Genomic DNA, 20,338 nt, shown 5'->3' on the forward strand with positions numbered 1-20,338 from the left:
AACACGGTGGTGGGTTTACGTCAACAACCTAGCATCACTGGTGGTCGTGTGGTGGTGGACCACGAAAACCCATTGTTGCTCCAGACCATCGTGTCCAGGGCTGACTGTGAGTCAAGCTCTACTGGACTTTCTGACCACAATGTTGAATTGGATGGGCATCATGACGTGTCGTCGCCGGTGAGTGATCCTGCAGTGGATCTGTCTGCGACACCTGCATTGAGGGTAATGCTCTCAAGGGGCCAGGCAGTGTTGGAATGTCCACCTGTGGTGGTTACGGGTGCAGGGTCATACTCCACACCAGTTGCTCGTGTTCCTGGGGCATCAGGTCGATGGAGGGATGCAGTCCTGAAACCGTGGGTGGTGCCAACACAGCCTAGGAACACGGCTCCTTGGGCCCAGCAGGTGTAGTGTCAGGCAACGCGGTGGCCATGCGCCACAGGGGACCACTGAGTGGGAGCATGCTATGTATGCCATAGCACAGCAACAGGGGGGAGCAGTTGAGATGATGGCTCAAGGCATGGAAAGTGTGGCCTGTTCCATCCTCACCCCTGAGAGGCAGGTGGAGCACCAGCAGCAGGCAACACATGGCGGTCTCTGACAGGGCACGCCGGGCAGAAATGGTGGCTCTGCACGAAGCACTTGCTGCTCAGGCAGAGGCCCACAGGGAGGACCTGAGGGAAGAACAGCAATCAGAAGAGGGTGCAGTCAGAACAGAGGATGGAGCAACTTGAAAACATCATCTCGGCTGCAGTCTGTGCAAGCCGGGAGGTGCTCCGTATGTCATGTGAGGCCATGCAAGCAGAACTCCGTCATATATGTGAGACCTTGCAGGAGGAAGCACGTATATCACGTGATGTGCTGCATGCAGACCTACGTGCCATAGCCATGCAGGACCGTGCTTACCAGACCTGCATGCTTGCTGCCATGGAGGGGTTTGCTGTGAATAGGCATGGTCAGGCAACTGTGCCACGTCCACCTTCTGATTTACATCCAGAGGGTGATGACGATGACTTATCTCTCACACAGGTCGGGCCGTGCAGGCGTTGAGCCCACAGAGGATTTTTTTTTTATCTCAACATCAACACATGTGAGTGTTGAGGTGCACCCTGTACCTCCCCCTCCTGGATGCCTACACCCCCCTGCGTCATATGTGGCCATTTTTATTTTTATGTTCGATTATTGTTTATCTTTTGCGCATTGATGTGACAGTGTGGTGCTTTGTGGCATTTGAAAGCATCCACTGTGTGTTCCAGCTGGGCCCATACAGGCTTGTCTCGTGTATGTGTTTGTGGCTTGGGGTCCTGACACAAATGCCACTCCTGCTTCCCCTTTCCATGGGCTCGCAAGAATGGCTCAGTGTGACAGCATTTTACACAGGGGCATTGGGCTTCCGTCATATCTGTAGCCAGTCTGCAGTCCTACTTGTGTATACACCCCTAGTGGGTATTCCGGATGGATTCTCCAATGCATGTCTACACTTCATTTTGGTGAGTATTTTGTTGACTATGCATTTCATCATGTTGCTTGTGATGTTTTTTATGACTTGCCCATCTATGTTGTTGATGTACTTCCTGGTGTAGGCGGTACCGTGCACCCTTTGGCTGTGCAACACACACTGGATGATGGGAGGGATCCGTGTGGGGACAATGTCACATTAGGACACTTGGGCTACCGTGATTGGACAATGTCTGACATTGTCGATGTGGTGTACTCTGTACATGATATGTTCTGCTGGTCAATGGATGATCCTGTGTTGGGTTTGCTTTTGAGGTGTCAGAGGATTGGTGTGGTTTAACACAATGGGGGGTCCACGAGGGCAATGCTCACATGTGCTGTGTACAGAACACTGAGGGTCACTTCATTTCATATGCATGTATTCAGTGCATGTCCCTACTGACACAAACACTTAGACAACGTACCCCCACACCAACAACGACAACAACATGCACACACATGCACCCAGATTGCCTTCTCAGGCATGATGTGTCCCTGCAGTGCATGATCACTTTCAATTCCTTGATCGTGTACATGCATCACAGGGTACTTTTGGTTGATTGTACTTATTTTTCATGATGCTCAAGGGCTTTCACCAATGGATAGCACACTCACTGTGCTGTCTGGTGAGCGGTGGGTTGCATTGGACACACACGCAGCACACAGTGTTTCTATTGGCACATTTCTATTGCCCAATGTGCATGGCAACAGACATTTTGAACTTTGTTGCTTGTACTGCTGGTGGCATGCATTTGTGCCACACTTTTCATGGGTGGGAGGTTTTGGTCAGTTTTTTCATCAGATTCCATGTCAGGTGTAATTGTCTAGTGCCTTTTTACATTTCTCACATGGTACTTCATGACAATTGTGTCATGTGTTGTGCATTTGGTTTGCTGTTTTGCTGTTTCATGCCATGGTATGGTGTGGCGGACCGGGGTCATGGGGGTTGGGAGGGTTAAGGTGACACACCTGTATTTTCATGCCCTGTTTTGCAGGGTGGTGGTGGGATATGCACCTTACATGTGTTCCTCACATGGGATTGGTTATGTTTAAGTAGCTAGGGATGCACACAATGTAGAACTTCTGTGGACACATTCTCAGGGTGGTAAGGTTGTGACAGTTGACTGTCCCTTTGTCATCATTGATTGTCACCTGGTATGTGCCAGGCCTGTGTACACTCTACTGGGGTGGGAGTTTAGGTGAAGAATGTGGCCACAAGCTGGGTACGGGCTGCCTCGCCACGTGACCTTTCCCCTCCCATGTGCAGCACCTGTGCGTGTGGTTGTGGATGTGGGGGCAGCACCATGTACACCGGTACGCCCTGTCGTGTTGCAACGTTGTGCAGGACACATGCTGCCACAATGATCCTGCACGCTACTTGGGGTGCATTTAGTAGCTGCTCGCCAGAGCGGTCAAGGGAGCGGAAGCGTGACTTGAGCACTCCGAATGTGCGCTCCACTATGGCCCTGGTTGCAATATGGACAGTGTTGTATCTTACCTGGGGTGGTGTGGTGTGGTGGGGTTCCGGATTGGCATCATCATGTGGTTGCTTAGAGGGTAGGCACTGTCCCCTGGGGAGGTCATAATGGTTGTGATTGGTTGGGTTTGTGTATTTGTCTGTGTGTGACCTGCATGCATGTGCACAGGCATTTGTACTCACCTAGGAGCCATGTGTCGCCATGCCCCTAGCTTCCAGGGCCCGGCTCAGGGCGGACATTCTGTATATGAAACTGTCATGGGTAGACCCAGGGTAGTTTGCATAGACAGAGGTGATGATTCCCTTGGCATCGCATACAACCTGCACATTGATGGAATGTCAGTGCTTGCGGTTTCGATGGATGTGCTCAGTGGCCCTAGGTGGAAGTAGGGCCACATGGGTGCAATCTATGGCACCAAGCTCTTTGGGGAAGTGTGCCACCCTGTAAAAGTCCTGGACCACGGCCTGCCTTTCTGTGGGTGTTCTGGGAATGTATATGTGCTTGCGGACTGAGGGGCGCGCAGTCATGATTGCCAACACCTGGTGTAAGCAGCATGACTGCGTGGCCTATGAGACACCCCCGACTATGGCAGTTGTCCGCTGAAATGAACCAGTGGCCAAAAAATGCAGGACATTGAGCACCTTCTCCAAGGGACTCAATGCTTGGGAGCACAGGGTGCGTGATGTAAGGTCATCTTCCCACTCCCTGACCAGGTCTAGGATGATACGAGGTGGAAACATATACCTGCCATAGACCTGGTCATCAGGCATCCCAAAAAGGGTGGTCCTGGGCAAAAAATGCATGGCCTGGCTATTCTCCTCCTCCTGTGGTGTCCCACGACCATTGCTGCGAGAAATGGGACATTCATAGTAGCTGTATATGCTTGTTTGTTGTTTGCGTGTACTTTTATACTGCGCGGTCTAGTTCTTAGTATCCGCCTTGGAACCGAAAGAGAGTTAAGCCGCATTGCTAGGCACGTGGTTGAAACACCACTGTGGCAGTAGGAAGTAGTAGCTCCCCGCCAGAGTGGTCAAGGGAGCGGAAGCGTGACTTGAGCACTCTGAATGTGCGCTCCACTATGGCCCTGGTTGCAATATGTGCTGCGTTGTATCTTACCTGGGGTGGTGTGGTGGGATTCCGTATAGGCATCATCATGTAGGTGCTCAGAGGGTAGGCACTGTCCCCTGAGGAGGTCATAATGGTTGTCATTAGTTGGGCTAGTGTATTTGTCTGTGTGTGACATGCATGCAGGTGCACAGGCATTTGTACTCACCAATGAGCCCCGTGTTGCTATGCTTCCCAGCTTCCAGGTTCCGGCTCAGGGCCGACATTCTGTATATGAAACTGTCATGAGTGGATCCTGGATAGTTTGCATAGACAGAGGTGATGATTCTCTTGGCATCGCATACAACCTGCACGTTGATGGAATGCCAGTGCTTGCTGTTGCGGTAGATGTTCTCAGTGGACCTAGGTGGACGTAGGGCCACATGGGTGCAATATATGGCACCAAGCACTTTGGGGAAGTGTGCTACCCTGTAGAAGTAGAAGTCCTGGACCATGGCCTGCCTTTCTGTGGCATGTATATGTGCCTGCAGACTGAGGGGCGTGCAGTCATGATTGCCAATACCTGGTGTAGGCAGCGTGACTGCGTGGGCTGTGAGGCACCCCCGACTATGGTAGTTGTCCGCTGAAATGACCCACTGGTCAAAAAATGCAGGACATTGAGCACCTTTTCCAAAGGGGCTCAGAGCTTGGGAGCACAAGGTGGGTGATGTGAGGTCATCCTCCCACTCAGTGACCAGGTCTAGGATGATATGAGGTGGAAACCTTTACCTGCCATAGACCTGATCATCAGGCATCCCAAAAAGGCTAGTCCTGGGCACAAAATGCAGGGCCTGGCTATTCTCCTCCTCCTGTGGTGTCCCACGATCAATGCTCTGAGAAATGGGACATTCATCGTAGCTGTATATGCTTGTTTGTCGTTTGTGCGCACTTCTATACTGCGTGTGGGAGGCTTCCGCCTGCTTTCGTCTGGCGGACATATTTGTGCATGTGCATGTCTTTTGGCATGCACGGGTTTTCCCTATTCGATTCCATGAATACGTGTTGTTCGCGAGCGTGTGGGCATTGTGTGTATTTCCCAGCGGTACTTCTCCCGTTATGCCCACAATTTCACATGTTGTTCCCCATTCCGCGTGTTCTGCCGCCTTTTTAGGTGTGTGCGCTCGAAGATGTGCGCTTTCGTTTTGTGTGTTGTGCATGGCATTTGGAAAGTCGCAGTGATGTGTAAAGTTAGCGCGGATTTGGCGCAGCTCCCAGGAAAGCCACACGTAGAGCCTTCCATGAATCGCATGCGTGCGAATCGCACACGTGCGCTGGCTTTTTCACACTTGCGCCACACATTTTGGCGCACAATCATTCCATGAATTACCCCGTCTGTCTATTTTAAAAATAGGTGTATAACTAACTACCAGCAGCTAAAGTGTGCATCACTTAATGCTCTAGTCTAGTGCCCGTACTAGTCACTTTCTACCTATTCATCTCATCATCGCTACTACAAAGGTGCTCCGCTGCTGCCTGAAACCTGCAGTGAAGAAACAGAACTCGCTTGCCTTGCAACGTGTCATCACCATCTATTACTACCAAGCCGAACGCAGGGGTGAAAAATGTTTAAAAAGGCCTGCTTTCAGTTAGTGCCTGCTCGATCACGTAACTTGTGGCTGCCATCTTAATATATTATTAGCACTTCTCTTTTCCTGGTTGTGTATGTCTGTATTTATGTTAGATGGGAGTACAAGCGCTCCCCGTTGCTGCTTACCTTGGTTTCACTGGCATGGGTTCTCACACACTTGTCTGCTGGCTTCCTACTGCCACAGTGGTGTTTCAACCACGTTCCTAGCAATGCGGCTTAACTCTCTTTTGCTTCCAAGGCGGATACTAAGAACTAGACCACTGCGTTTGGCCTGCGCAGTGTTCATATGCCTACTCCATTTTAGGTGAACTCATCTTAATGGGTTCACAGAGGAGTGGCTGGATCTCAACTGTTCAAACCATAATGACTGTGACAGATTAATATTAACACATGAGCAATCAAAAACACAATCTTAAATGTTATTCCTATAAGTTGAAAATGAAGGAAGATTTACAAATATTTGTATACATCAACAAAACTCTTATGTAGCCATGCATGAAGCACATTGCATCCACTTGATCAGTTCCTCTATTTAATCTGAACATTCCTCTCACTACTTCCATCACTGATCGTCCTCTCTCAGGGTCTCCTGTGCCCCACACTGTGGGCGCTAGGCTGACCCGTATTAGACAGCTTCACCATTCTCCTGCTGCTGGTCAGTGAGCCTTCTGTGGTGGAGATGAAGAAGACTGGAGGGTTAGTCCCTTCTAATGTCTCTTTCGGGACCTTGTTGTGAACTGGCCTCTGCTGTGTGTCTGGCATGTTTAAACCACATGCCCTCTGTAGCCACAACAATAGTCGGGCTCCCAACCTCACCTTGTTATTAGTAGAACCCACTCAATGCACACATTCAGGACTTTTTTCACTGTGTCAAATTTTTGTATCAACATCTGCTCCATTTTGTGCAGAGTTTCATCTCGATTTTCTATGGAATTTGGCCCCATCTACCACACAATAAACCATAACACATCTTCTGCGGTGTACTCTTTCTGGACCAAATGGTCAACTAATAGTTTTTCTGGAGCCTTATTTCTGACACATGACCTGTGTTCACAAATCCTTTGTTGCACCTCATGCTTTGTTTTAGCAAGGTAAACCAAATTGCATGGCCATTCGATTCTGTAGATTGCATATTTAGTCTACAGTTATGAACGTTTTTAAGTTGCCATACTGTCCCGTTGATCCCGATGTCTTTCATTATCTTGGTGAGGTTGCAAACTGAGCACATGCCACATTTAAAGTGGCCAACCACAGGAGGCAAGCCCCAGAGTGTCTGATCCTCTTTGCTCTGGATCTGTCTATCATGTTGGCTCTTGCTAGTCTTTGTTTTATATGTTGACTTTTCTTTCAAACGAACATGGGTTTTTGCGGAATTAAAGTCAGCTGTCTGTACTAAGTGACAGTTCCTGTCTAATGAAATTGGTTAATGGACTGAACATCGTGACACAAACTTATTTATCCGGTTTGGTCCTTTGTGTCAATTCTAAAGATTCCCTCCTTTTGGTGTTAAGTGCTCTCTTCCGACACTGCTTGACAATGTTCTTAGTGTATCATCTTGTGAGAAGATTGGATTCAAGTTTTACTGCCTCTGTCACGTAGTCACTACGCATTTCACAGTTCCTTCTAATACGGAGGAACTGTCCAAACGGGAGATTTTCTTTCAGGGCCTGTGGATGGAAACTCTCAAAGTGCAACGCACTGGTCCTGTCTGTCGGCTTCTTATACAGTGTTGTAGAAAGTTTACCTTCAGTCTTTTATATCCAGACGTCTATATCATATGACATTTGGCAGTTTCAAATTTGGGTCCCTAGCATTACTTCACTCTTGAAATTCATTTAAACTTTCAATGGATCCTCTCCAGATAATAAAAATATCATCTATGAAGCGTCTCTACACAATTTTCTCATGGAAAGGACTGGTGTATGTTTCATTGTGTGCATAGGTAGGGTAATATCTCTCATGACCGCATGCAAGAATAACATATGCCCAGGTTTGAGAGGTTAACCTCGAAATCCACCCTAATGAAACCATCGCTCAAAGACGTTCATCAATCACAGATTGATTTTGTCCTGTTATCACAGTGGTATTGTTATGTGTAAAAGATGGCAGCCTTTGAGAACTCACAATTTCTTTAGACAACTCACAGTGAGATTACATTATTTTCCAAGGATCGCACACTTTGTTGAAACAGCAAGCTACAAGCTCCTTGTTTTATGACCGGTCCTTTGGTGACTCTTGTGATACATCGCAGAACGACCACAACAAGCTGCATTTAAGCAGGATGGAAAAGGGAAAGAATTTACCGACTGCAAGCATAACATATGCATAGGTACTTTTGCCCCATATCGAAAATCAAAAGCTGGCATGCATGAATATATACGCACAGAAAGTGAACCTATATCTTAAAGTGAAAAATACCAATGTAGTTCCATTGACCTTCCCCTTAGAAGAAAGTGCACAAGACAAAATAGCATTGGGCTTTAATAAAAAGTCATCAGCACCAGAAAAATAACCTGAGAGAGGAAATGTTTCAATAAATTTGCTGGCAAAGTATAAAGTGTGCTCACCTTTTAAACCCAGAAATCTGTTGTGGAATATTCCCTGGAAAACAAAATCTCAATCTGAAAAAAAGGGTTTGTGGTCTTGTGGGTAAGCTACTGCACTGGGAACATGACAACGTGAATAAAATCCTGGTAGCCAAATACTTGAGCAAGTTTGCCAACCAAAGGGGATGCCCTCTGAAAATAAGTTATGTGTCCACCCACATACACATGTTTTTTACTTGTGTCTGAAAAGCAGTCACAATCAGGGGAAAATAACTGTACCAGTGCACAGGATTTCAACTTCTCTTGCCACAACCTGGGCAAATACCCATTACTTATTTGAACTCTTATAATATCCCCTCTTCACCCCCATGCCTGGCTTTCAACAATACTCTGCTTTGAAAAGTACACATACCATAGTGTCACTCAAATATATAAATCTATATAGAACTATGTTAGGCAAGTAGTGTACACTTGTAGCATTATTCTCCCCATCTTGACTGGGAGACTACAAATACCAGAATGCGATTCAGCAAAAGGCAAGAAAATAGTCTTGCAGAGCTCTCAGAGACCACTGGGAACATAGAAGATCTTTAAACCATATTGGGGCATATTCTTTGCCTCGCATGTGCAAGCTGGATTTGCAATTCTCCATGTATTAGCTTCTAACCCAGAGATAGCTGCTCTTTTCATTTGGGCCTCATACCAGCTTGAACTTTAGAGTGCAGTACTTTCAAGGACTGACAGCAGCATGATTTAAATACAAATAATGTGAATGCTGTGTGTTTTCTTAGTGTGTTATGAGATGTTTAAAACTATGAAAACACACAGCATTCGATACTGTGGACTGTCTCCCATTTGTGCATTATCCATGACCGACCCTGCTTATCTTCAAAGCAAGGAAGGGTGCTCTAAGTGGTCTTGTAACTTGTGCTAATTTATTAGGCAACATGCCCTGAGGGGCCAGCCCCTTCCTCGCTTTGAAGCTAAGCACTGCATGGATGTCTCAGATACCTATTTTAGTATGGACTACATATAGCGGCTGGTATTGTATTTTTTTAGACATGAATATCGGAAAACGGCCCAAAAACATGTTCCCCCCCCAGGCCCTCACCAAGTGCTCCCCTCATCTGTGCCAACATCCCCCACTCCCCTGAAGCCCTTCTCACCTCCCCTGTTCTGTCCCATTCTCCCCACAACACTCAGTGTTTCTCTGAAAAAGTTTGCTTTGAGATGTCGGCTATCCGTGCTTATGTCCCAGATTATAGTCAAGGGTATGGGGAAAATGTTTGAGTCTCATGTTGGTAACTTGGCCCCTAGCCCCCCTACAACTCCAAAATTTCACTTGGTGTTCTCTTGCCTCCCACAGCCCTAGCCTCATGGCATTTGAACGTTTTTTGACCTGCAAAACCCTTTTTTCTGTTTTTCATTTTCTGATATCCTTGGCTATAACCTGGGCTATAACTGTGGTTATCTCTTGCATTGAGAAAAGAAAAGAGGGCAGCTGTTTCATTTATAAACACCCGGATTCTTCTCAATTTACCCAAGATATAGCTCTTTATTTTGGAGCAGGGGGCACCCCCTTCACCGTCAAATATTTAAAAAAGTACTGGATGGAATACCCCGAAACCTCAAAATGATTGCGAGTCAAACCTTCGTGCCCAAGTTGTTTTGGACCTGGTCCAAATCCGTCCAGCGGTTTGGGCTTTGCGGTCTGGCAAAACGTGACCGTTTTTGTCTATGGGAAAATGAATGGGGAGTAGGCCGAAACTGTGTTTTCTTTGTTTTCTTAATAAAATTTGGAGTCTGGAGGGGCCCAGGCGTACCTAATTGTCCTCAGAATGTCAGCCAAATCTGTCACCTCAGTCATAAATTATTAGTAATTCATTTTGTCGAGTTTCCTATGTAATTCCGTCTTACCTTTGCCACTCTGTAATATATATATAATATATAAACACAGTTTTAGCCAACTAGTCGCTCTGCCTATTCACGTAGCTGGTACTTAAGGGTGCGAGTAGGCTAGGCTCAATATATATGAACAGCATGTATAGCCCTGCAGTCTAGACAGTTCATTATATATACATAGGGCATACTAGAAAAATCCAAGCACTGAAGACCTTACTGAGTTTGCAAAATGTCCTTTATTTTAATAAAAAGTGCATCATACACCAAAAGGTAAAAACCATAGTTCACCAATCTAGGCAGACCAGATGGCTAACAGACTCACCCAACCTTCGGGGTGGAAATCGCCATGCGTTCTGCTTGAGAGTCTAGCTTCCTCAGGCAGGTTTAATCCACGTTTGTTTCTCTCTCCATGCATTTTAAACCATTCGTTTGAATGGTAAACTCCACCCAGTGTATAGCGTATATCACGTGATAACGTGGCTTCGATACGTTGTGTAGTATCTGAGTAAAATAGAGCCACCATGTTTAACATGCTAATTAAATCCAAGTCTATTTCACCCTGAACCCACCTGGACATGTGAAATTCAATTGGGGGCAGGGGGTTAGAGGAGCAGGCTATACTTACTCCACTTCTCAGTTAAAGCTTCTGCCCAGCAGAAAACTACGATTTTTATTTAAAGAAAATAGTTTCTGACATGAAGAGATGAGCCCTCAATATTTTAAGTCAGTAATGTCTGTCTGCATATTGCAGCCAATGTGCTGAATCAGAGGGCCATAGAATATTCTAAAAGGTTAGAACAACATATTTACAACAGACAATTATCCTCAGGCATGTCCATATAGCACAAACTACTTACCTATGACATGCTGGAGAGTGGGCAAACATGCAAATCTCTCCAGCTGAGGCAGACTAAATAGGAAGTCTCTAAGTCAGAGGTGCTTTTGTACCCAGCTCAAGGGAGGAGTGAAACAAATGGGAAGAACATAAGATTTTTAGGGTCTTTGTGAAGCACCTGTCACCTGTTTGAGGACTCACCTCACACATTAATGAATGTGACGAGGAAGATAGGCGAGGAGGTAATAACTGGTTACAGAGCAGAAGTGGTGACATTTTCTTAGTACAGGGCAGCAATGATGTTACAACTAGCCTCTAATAAGACACTTGTCTACAGGTAGTTCAGTCTGCCATGTATTATAAGGAAGCTTGAAACATCTTTATGAAGCCTGTATGCAATAGACTTACTATATTATATGATATGATATTTTATTTCTATCGCGCTCATACACAAGTGTCTCAGAGTGCGACAAGGCAAGGGAAAGGGAACAGGGGAGAACAAAACAACGATCTTACTACACCCAGTGACATTGAGAACGCGCAAGTGCATGGCAGAGGGGGAAGGGGAGAAGTGCATGGAAGGGGGGAGAAAAGGAGAGTACAGTGCAAGGAGAAATCAGATAAATAATAAAAAATAAATTAATAAATAATAAAGGCAACAAACAGTGATAATACAGCCAGCAAGTGGCATGTATTGGGTATAAGACAGCAGACTGGGTAGGTCTGATAACTGCAGGAAGAAAGAAGGGAGTGGGGGGCTGTATGGGTACAGATACAGACCCCAGTGCAAGGGGTGGCCCGGAGGCAGTGCGTGGGTGGGGGTTGGCAGGGTGAGCAGGGACCTGGGCCCAGAGAACAGAGGGTAGCCAGGTGCACAGTGCCGAGGGAGAACAGAATAAGCAGGGGGGAGGGGGGTGAAGGCAGAAGCAAAGAGGAAGGTCTCGCGGTGCTTCCGGAACCGGAGATAGTTCACCTCAATTTTTAGAGGGGCCTGGAGGCTGCTCCAGAGGGAGGCCTCAGCCAAAGCCAGAGATCTATCCCCAGCTCGTTTCTTTGAAAAATGACTGACCCTGAGGGAGTTAGAGGTAGAGGAGCTGAGAGCTCGAGAGGGGAGGTATTTGCTGAGGGATAGCTGAAGGTATGTTGTACCCTGGCCCCAGAAAGCTTTGTGGACAATGCAGAGGGTTTTGAATGTAATCCTTGCATCCACTGGGTGCCATTGGAGAGATTTCAGAGCTGAGTGATGCGATCCCAGGGCTTGAGGTCAAGGACAAGTCTCGCAATCCTGTTCTGGATAAGTAGCAAAGGGCAGAGAGTGGAGGCAGGTAGATTTAGAAAGAGGCTGTTACTAGAGGTTAACTGTATGCAATAAGAAATTGACATCAGTACTCAAGTATTACAGTGGATTCATTATGTTGCAATGCCTGCTGTCAAAGTCTGCACAGTGTTTGAAAGCAACTTCTCAGAAAAATTCCAGGTGCCATTAAAACAAACTTAATAAGAGCAATGATTAGATTTTCCGATTCCATTTCTTTTAAACTCACTTTCTTTGTCAAGTCAGTCAGTTGACAAATAAGGGCACATTCATGGTAGTATATTTATGTGGTGTACTGTCGGGATTTAGCACAGAAATATATTTGCATGTTAGCAATTAATAAAAACACATTTAATACTGTGTTTAGGCTAACCTGTATAAAATGTTTGCAACATATTTGTATATCAGTGTATTTTTCAAAAACAGATTTTGCATTTCTTCCACAAAATAAAAACTGGAAGATGTTTTGCATTAGATCAAGCAAACGATCATATATTAAAAGGGAAGATGATGTGACCATGTGGTGTAAGGGAAAACTACTCCCTACTGCACATTTCTGTGAATTACCCCCTACGGTATGTGAAAAGGATATTACAAATTGCCTTGGAGTTCTGTAAACTTGTCCTATTTCCTCGATTTGGTGACACAACACTTTGGTAACTTGCAATGTCCTTGTAACATGTAGTGGGGGGTATTTCACAGGGATGTTTTGTGATCAATAGAAGAGCGAGGTTGAAGGCAGAATATCTTTTTAAGGCCACAGAACTCTGAAGTGGCTTGAATTATCCTTTTTACACGTGGTACAGGGTATTTCATTCCTCATAATACAGTGGGGGTCATTACGACCCAGGCGGTAAGTACGCCAACTTTACCTGGTGGATGGCGGATTTACCGCCCCATTCCAAGGTGAGTGGGGCGGTAAATCCCCATTTCCCATTTTACCCTTCCCCATTCCCATTTTTGCCCCATAGGGCATAATGGGAGTGGGGAAGGCACTAACTACGCCACCGTAAATTACGGTGGCGTAATTAGCACCAATGCGGTTTAGCGCCATGGATTTTAAAGGCTGCTAAAAGCAGCCGTTAAAATCGGAATCAGGCGTTAAGGGTTAACGGCGGCGTTAACCCTTAACGCCTGAGTTGTAATGAGGCCCATTGTCACACCACATTCCTTTCAATGATATGATATGATATATGTCATTTATAACGTGCCTATACACAAGTGTTCCAAGTAGGTAAGACAGAGGGAGGACAAGACAAACGATCTTACTAGGTTGTGTGTCATTCTGATCGTACAAGTGCGACAGTGCAAAAAGTAGGGGGGGAGAGGGAAGTGCCAGGGAGAGGGAGGTGGTAAGTGCAATCAGGGCAGCAATTGCTCTGAGAAAGTGCAGCCGGGGCAACATGGCTCTGGGTAAGTGCAAGGCGGCAGGGGACTGTAGAGATTACAGTTACAGCCCCTGAGTGCGCAGTAGGTCCTGAGGTAGTGCAGTGGAGACTGATCATGGAGGAGCCTGGTACCCAGTGAGGCTCTGGGGGTAGCCAGGCAACCAGTCGCCTCAGACAGGTAGGTCAGCAGGGGAGGGAGAGAGAGATAGAACGCAGAGGTGAAAAGGAAGGTCTTGAGCGGCTTCTGAACCTTCAGGTGGTCCGGCTCAAGTTTGAGAGGGACAGGGAGACCATTCCAGAGGGAGGCACCTGCAGAGGAGAGAGATCTACCCCTCAGTCCCTGCCTGGAGAAGCGACCGACCCTTAAAGAGTTAGAGGTAGCTGAGCCAAGGGCTCGAGAAGGAAGGTATTTCGGAAGAGAGAGTTGGATGTAATGTGGGCCCCCGCCCCAGAAAGCGTTGTGGACGATGCAGAGGGTCTTGAACTTGATCCTTGCAGACACCGAGATGCAGTGTTCAGATTTCAGGGCTGGAGAGACATGGTACTTGGGCTTGAGGCCAAGGATAAATGTCACAGTCCTGTTCTTGATTAGTTGAAGAGGGCGGAGGGTAGAAGATGGCAGAATGAGAAGGAGGCTTTTGCAGTAGTCCAGCCTAGAGAGAAACAGGGCTCTGGAGACAGTGAGCTTCAGGGGGAAAGAGCGAAAAGGAAGAATACTTCTGAGGAGGTGCAGCTGGTAGTGGCCTTCTTGGCAAGGTCCATGATGTGAGGAGAGAAGGATAAAGTGGAGTAAAAGATGACACCAAGCTTTTTTGCATCACAGGAAGATGAAGGAAGAGGGCCCAAGGCGGGTGGCCAGAGTGAGAAAGGGAAAACGGGAGGAAGGATCCCAATAAGAAGAATCTCAGTCTTACTGGCATTAAGGCAAAGATCGTTGGAGGCACACCAATCCTGAATTGCGGATAGACAGTCAGGAATGAGTAAGAGAGGAGAGGAGGCTGAGAGGAGCCTGAAAGAAAGCTGAGTGTCATCTGCATAACAATGAAAGTTAGAGAAGGCAGAGATCAGGTTGGTCAAAGGGGGCCAAGTAGACATTGAAGAGCAAGGATGAGAGGGTAGAGCCCTGGGAAACACCACATGTGGAGGGAGAGGTGATTGAGAGAAAGAACCCAATTTGGATCTGGGTGGGTCGGTCCAGAAGGAAGGAGGTCAACCACTCCTGGGCCTGATCCGTGATTCTCAGGTTCTCGTGGAGTCGATGGATCAGGATGGCATGATTGGACATGTCCAAAGCGAAGGAGAGGTCAAGGAGGATGAGGACAGAAGGAAGGCTGGAGTCCAGATTAGAGAAGAGCTTCACAGGGGTTCAGGAGAGCAGTTTCCATGCCTCCAGCTGCTCTGAAGCCAGACTGATTGTCGTGGAGGCAACCAACAGATTTGGTGTGGAGAGTAAGCAGGGAGATGGCCAGATGTTTCAGGAGTTTGCACAGGAAAGGAGTGATAGAGATCGGGTAGTATTTTGCCGTGCCGGTCGGATTGGTCAAAAGCTTTTTAAGGAGGGGGTGCACAAGGGAGTGCTTGAAGAGAGAGGGAAACGATCCAGTTGTGAAAGAGTGATTGTAGAAATCGGCCAAGGCTGGAGCAAGGGTGTTAATGTGGTCCTCGATGGTTCTGGAGGAGGAGGGTAGCACCTGTTTTGATGACACTTTCATAGATCAGACTTGTCTAGAATCATTGTCAGGTGTTGTCGGATGGAAAGAGGAGAAAGGAGGATGAGAGGGAGAGGCAGCCAGAGGAGGGGCTGAGAGATGTAGAGAGAAAGGAGGAGGTGGAGAGTGAAGACAGGATGTCCTGAGTTTTAGTAGTGAAGTGAGAAGCCAGAGCCATACAGGGGACCTGGGAGGGAACAGGAGAGGTGGAGACTGCAGAAGGATTGGCCAGCTCCTTGCAGATTTTAAAGACTTCGGCCATGTTGTTAGAGGCTGCAGAGACGCAGGCTTCATGTGGACTCTCTTCTTGGACAGGACAGCGAGTCTGTATTGCCTTTGGAGCAGGTGGCAGGCCTGTTTGTCAGTGGATGCGCCTGAAGCGCTCCACTTCCTCTCAACCACCCTGCACTTGCGTTTCAGGTCGGTCGAAGTCAGAGTCTTACTAAGAGTTTCCCTTGGAGGACACTGGTGCCGGTAATCCCTTTGCGCCCTATTTCGAGTTCCCTTAGCGGGTCCCTTACTTAACGCCTGGTCTGACCAGGTGTTAAGGATGGGACCCGTTAAGGGACTTTAGAGCTAATAACTGTACCGCAATTGGCGGTACCGTTATTAGCTACTTCCCCATTCCCATTGAGCCCTATGGGGGCTCAAATGGGAATGGGGAATGGTTTGGTGAATAGGGACTTACCGGTCCCACCAAGGTCGGACTGGACCAATAAGCCCCCCTTTCACCAAACCAGAGTCGGTACCGGTATGGGAGGCAGTCATGGCACAAATAGCACCATGACTACCTCCATACTCGGAATGAGGGCCTGTGTCTTGTCTTTGTTCATCTCCATTACTGCACTAATTATACATATGACCATTAATGCCTTCTTATCAACTGATGGCTGTGAATGATCTCAGACTTCTCAGTAGAAATGACTCAAAAAACCTGAAACTCCATTAAATAAATACTGTGGTATCAGATGGAATTCTGCTCGGTTGGGCCAGAGGCTTCAGCTTTGTGACAACAGAATCTAGCTGTGATGCATTATTGCAGTTTGTTAGTGATATCATTTCCTATCACAGTAGAGTCATGATGGCACAATTAGACCGCGATGAGAAATAGATATAGGGTTTTCTATAAGTATTGCCAACTTCAATGTTTTATCACATGTCAACATTGGCATATATAACTGACTTGGTAGATGGCAGATATTTTCTTTTCAAACATCTGAGTCATCCTCCAGGAATTAATCTGCCAGGACTGCAAAACTTCATACCCATTAACATCAGGCTCATGCGAACATACTCAGCCCAGCATTCTGCCTGACGACCACCCTTTGCACTCCACTTGCTTTTTCCACCCCAATACCACCTCTCAGCACTGTTACAACATCCCCATTAACTAAATGTTAATTATTCCTGGGTACCTTAAATGTTACATTTTTATTTTGTATTTGTAGAGCACACTACAGCCCAGAGGCAATGAGGCGCTTTAAGGAGATTTAAGGAGGCTTGTTATGCTTTTCGTAAATGCTGTGTTGTATGAACTGTTTCCCTGTAACCATTTAATGTATGCCTTTAACGCCTACTAATGAACATTGATTCACTGGGCTAGGTTTGCACCCAATAAATAACCAATACAAAATAAATTAATAAATCCAAATATTCACAAAAAAACAATCCTGAATTATTAACAGTTATTTCTTAAATGAGAACCATGATTATTCAATTGCATTCACCAATGTTCTTCTTAGTCTTAACAATTTCCTCTATTTCTTAGGTGCGACCAGGAGCTCAAACGTCTCCTTCTGAATCACATCTCTGGTATCCAGAATGCCATCCTTACTCAGCAGAGGTCACCTTTGGGACTTTTGCAATATGATGGTGAGCAAGGTACAAGCCAGAAGCCTACATTTGTCCCACACAGCTCCAAGGATCCAGTGAGTTTAATGGAGCTCAAGCAAGAATTTATCATGTCCAACCTCCTGGTCAAAAATCCAGAGCTACACGATGTGCCTGAGAAGGCCGGGGAACTGGTAAAGAGTAAGGAAGAATGGATTCTTCACATGGATAATGTATTTCCCGTTACAGCCAAAGGCTATACAATGGAAGGCTTGCAAGGTGAGAGTAAAAGAATGTTTGGTGTCACAGAAAAGACAGAAAAGATAAGGGAACAGAATTTTGTAGAGTTGAATCAGATCTTGCCTTCCAAGAAGAGAGGACAACCGGCAAAAGATGAGCGGTTGGTCTGGCTCTCATCACCAAATAGACAACTGATCACCTACAAAAAGGACACAGGAAAAACCAGTATCCCAACTCACAAAACAACCAAAAGAAAAATAGCAATGAATGTCAGCAAAAGCAATCATATTGTTACCTTAAGAGAGGCGGATGAGCAGAAGTCACGAATAGACGTTGCAGCTGTAGATGGTCTAGGTAAAGCCAAAGTTACTGAAAGCCCATCTTCAAATATGTTAAGATCCTCTGTAAGCATGTCCTGCAAGCCTGTGACAAACATTGTGTTCCTCAAAATACACAAGAGTGCCAGCAGCACAGTCATGAATATCCTCTTCAGATTTGGTGAAGCCCACAACCTCACGTTTGCCTTGCCACGTGGCTCTGCCAGCCAGCTCTTCTATCCACGCTACTTTATTGCCCCATTTGTTGAAGGTTTCTCAAACTCTAAACCGAACCAATTCAACATCCTGTGCCACCATATGAGGTTTCTACTTCCAGAGGTGAGAAATGAAGAATACACGCTGTATGCTTTGAGGGGGATGGAGCCGAGGGACAGACAGAGAGAACAAGAAAGGAAACTAGAATAAAAAAAGAGCAATGAAGAATAAGGAATGAGAGAAATGTATAGAAAATATATGTGGTGATAATTAACATTGCAAAAGAATCAACAGAAGGGAGTGAAAAGCTGCATATTATGAGAGAGTGAAAAGGTGTTGAGAATGATGAACAATTCAGAGTAAGAGAAACAGTGATGCAGACAGAATAATTTAGAGCAAGAGGAAAGAAAGGAACAATGTGGCAGAGTAATCTTTGAGATACGTATGGTGGTAAGAAAGTTGCAGAAGACGACAAATGCAAAAGAAGTTGAAGAATCCTGGTGGCATTTATTTTACACCTACATAGATTTGTGAAAGTGGCACAAATCTGTTCACAGTAGGCCAGTGGATTGAGAACATTTGCTGCAGTCATGGTATAGAAACATACACAGCACACATTCCAGATCCCAAACCGTAAAGGATGAATCAGTATCTCAGTAAATCCACTTAGCCCCAACTTCTAAAATACACTCTAATTCTGGATGCTCAAGTCATGCAAAATATCCAATGATTTTTAATGTCACCTACTTTTTGGGACAAATGTGGATCAACTGTTTTTAACCAAGTCTCACAGAAGGATGGCACCACCTTTTTTGTGGGGACATCATTAGCTCCAGAACTTTCTGTGAGTAGGCCCTATACTAGAAATGTTGCTTCCTGCTGAATTCCAATAAGCATCGCCCTTGTGCCTGGCACTTGAAGCACCAGAAAGCGTTACAGCAAGCATAGTAGCACACTGATCTTCAGAGCGAATCCTGTCCAAACAAGGGATTGCTATGTGGTTCCTAGACTGCATCTCCTCTCAGATTAGTTTAAATGTAACTGGTTAGCAGTCTTGTAAATTGTGGCTTAAAGGTTCATTGTGTTTCCTCCCCATGGTATTTCAGAGACTGCTAAACCAATGTTTAGATTGTGACTACTTGGAGAACATATATCCCTGTGCAGCATCATTTTGAGGGTTTAGTTCATGGGATATATCACGATTAATCTTCAGAACCAAATCCTGTTTGAAGGTTAGTGATTATCTCTGGCAAGTGAAGCAGTGATTCCATTAGGCATTCCAAAGACACCATAATGTGTCTGCAAATGATGAGTTTGTTACCCATACCTGTACCAGATTGCCCTAATAACGTCCCTATGTTCCTGTAAGTGCATACATACATGTGTGTTCACTCGTAATGAGTGATTGAAGCCCAGTTTAGTTATATTTCAATCCCTAAGTGCACTCTTTCATGACCTATAACAATACCAGTATATTGTAAGCAATATGTGCAATATACATACAAAATCAAAATAATATTCAGTCAGTATCTGTCAGTTAATAACTTTCATTACATACCTTTGCATCAATTCTGCTTTCAAGCATCTAATGTGTACAGTTCTCTCCTAGTCCAAATTATATACGGTTGCCAGCATATTAAATATAAAAAAGAGAATTAGTGCTGGTCATAAAAGTCTTATTTCTAGGGCTCATTTCAAAGTTGTGACAATATGTTCCAAGATTCTGACCAAACTCCCTACCCAGTTTTCTAAAATGATTGCCACAAGTCTAGAGATAGAGAAAAGTCTACAGTATATAGTCCTGGTTTCCTTAAATAGTATTCTGTGCATACTTTATGGTCATCTGCCAAATATATAGGATTATCAATTGTCATAACATAAATAGAGAAAATAATACCCTATGTTATTTTAATTTATTTCTTAGGCAATCTCACTGGGGGATTAATAACCCTACAGGTATAGGCTGTAGTTGCCAGCATTTTAAGTAGTCCTACTGCCTACAGATTTTAATTACAGATCCGACCGCTTTACAGTATATATAAGGATAACTCAGAAGGGTTACATTTGAACTCCACACTCCTCCTTGAATGGTCTCTGAAGTGTGTGTTAAAAGTACTGTGTTGTAGGCAGTTTCTTGAACTGGAATTACACATTGCCTAAACATTCTTTATGCCATTCTCTTCTCCCCCTCTTCTGCCTACTCAAGTAGCAAGGTTCTTGTTTTTCATATTGTGTTAATCTAATTCCCAGTTTTACAGAGTTGATAACCAACATACTCTTCCCAAGTCTCCAACCTATCCCAACTTATTTCCCCCTATGGCAGTGGATCCACTAGGAAAGCATGGCAACAACTGTGGTGCATCTTGCCAGCTCTTA

The 20,338-nt window shown here is 45.5% G+C and overlaps 1 protein-coding gene across 1 annotated transcript in view; it reads left to right on the plus strand.

The window, feature by feature from the left end:
- Positions 1-20,338, plus strand: part of LOC138491539 (galactose-3-O-sulfotransferase 2-like) — a 328,549-nt gene that overhangs the window by 232,226 nt on the left and 75,985 nt on the right. The window contains exon 3 of the mRNA XM_069618090.1: positions 17,128-18,085. Coding sequence (XP_069474191.1) covers positions 17,128-18,085 — 958 coding nt within the window. The remainder of the gene's footprint in view (positions 1-17,127; positions 18,086-20,338) is intronic.

The sequence above is a fragment of the Ambystoma mexicanum genome, chromosome 10 (genome assembly GCF_040938575.1).
Source record: "Ambystoma mexicanum isolate Mex_15411 chromosome 10, UKY_AmexF1_1, whole genome shotgun sequence".
NCBI lineage: Eukaryota > Metazoa > Chordata > Amphibia > Caudata > Ambystomatidae > Ambystoma > Ambystoma mexicanum.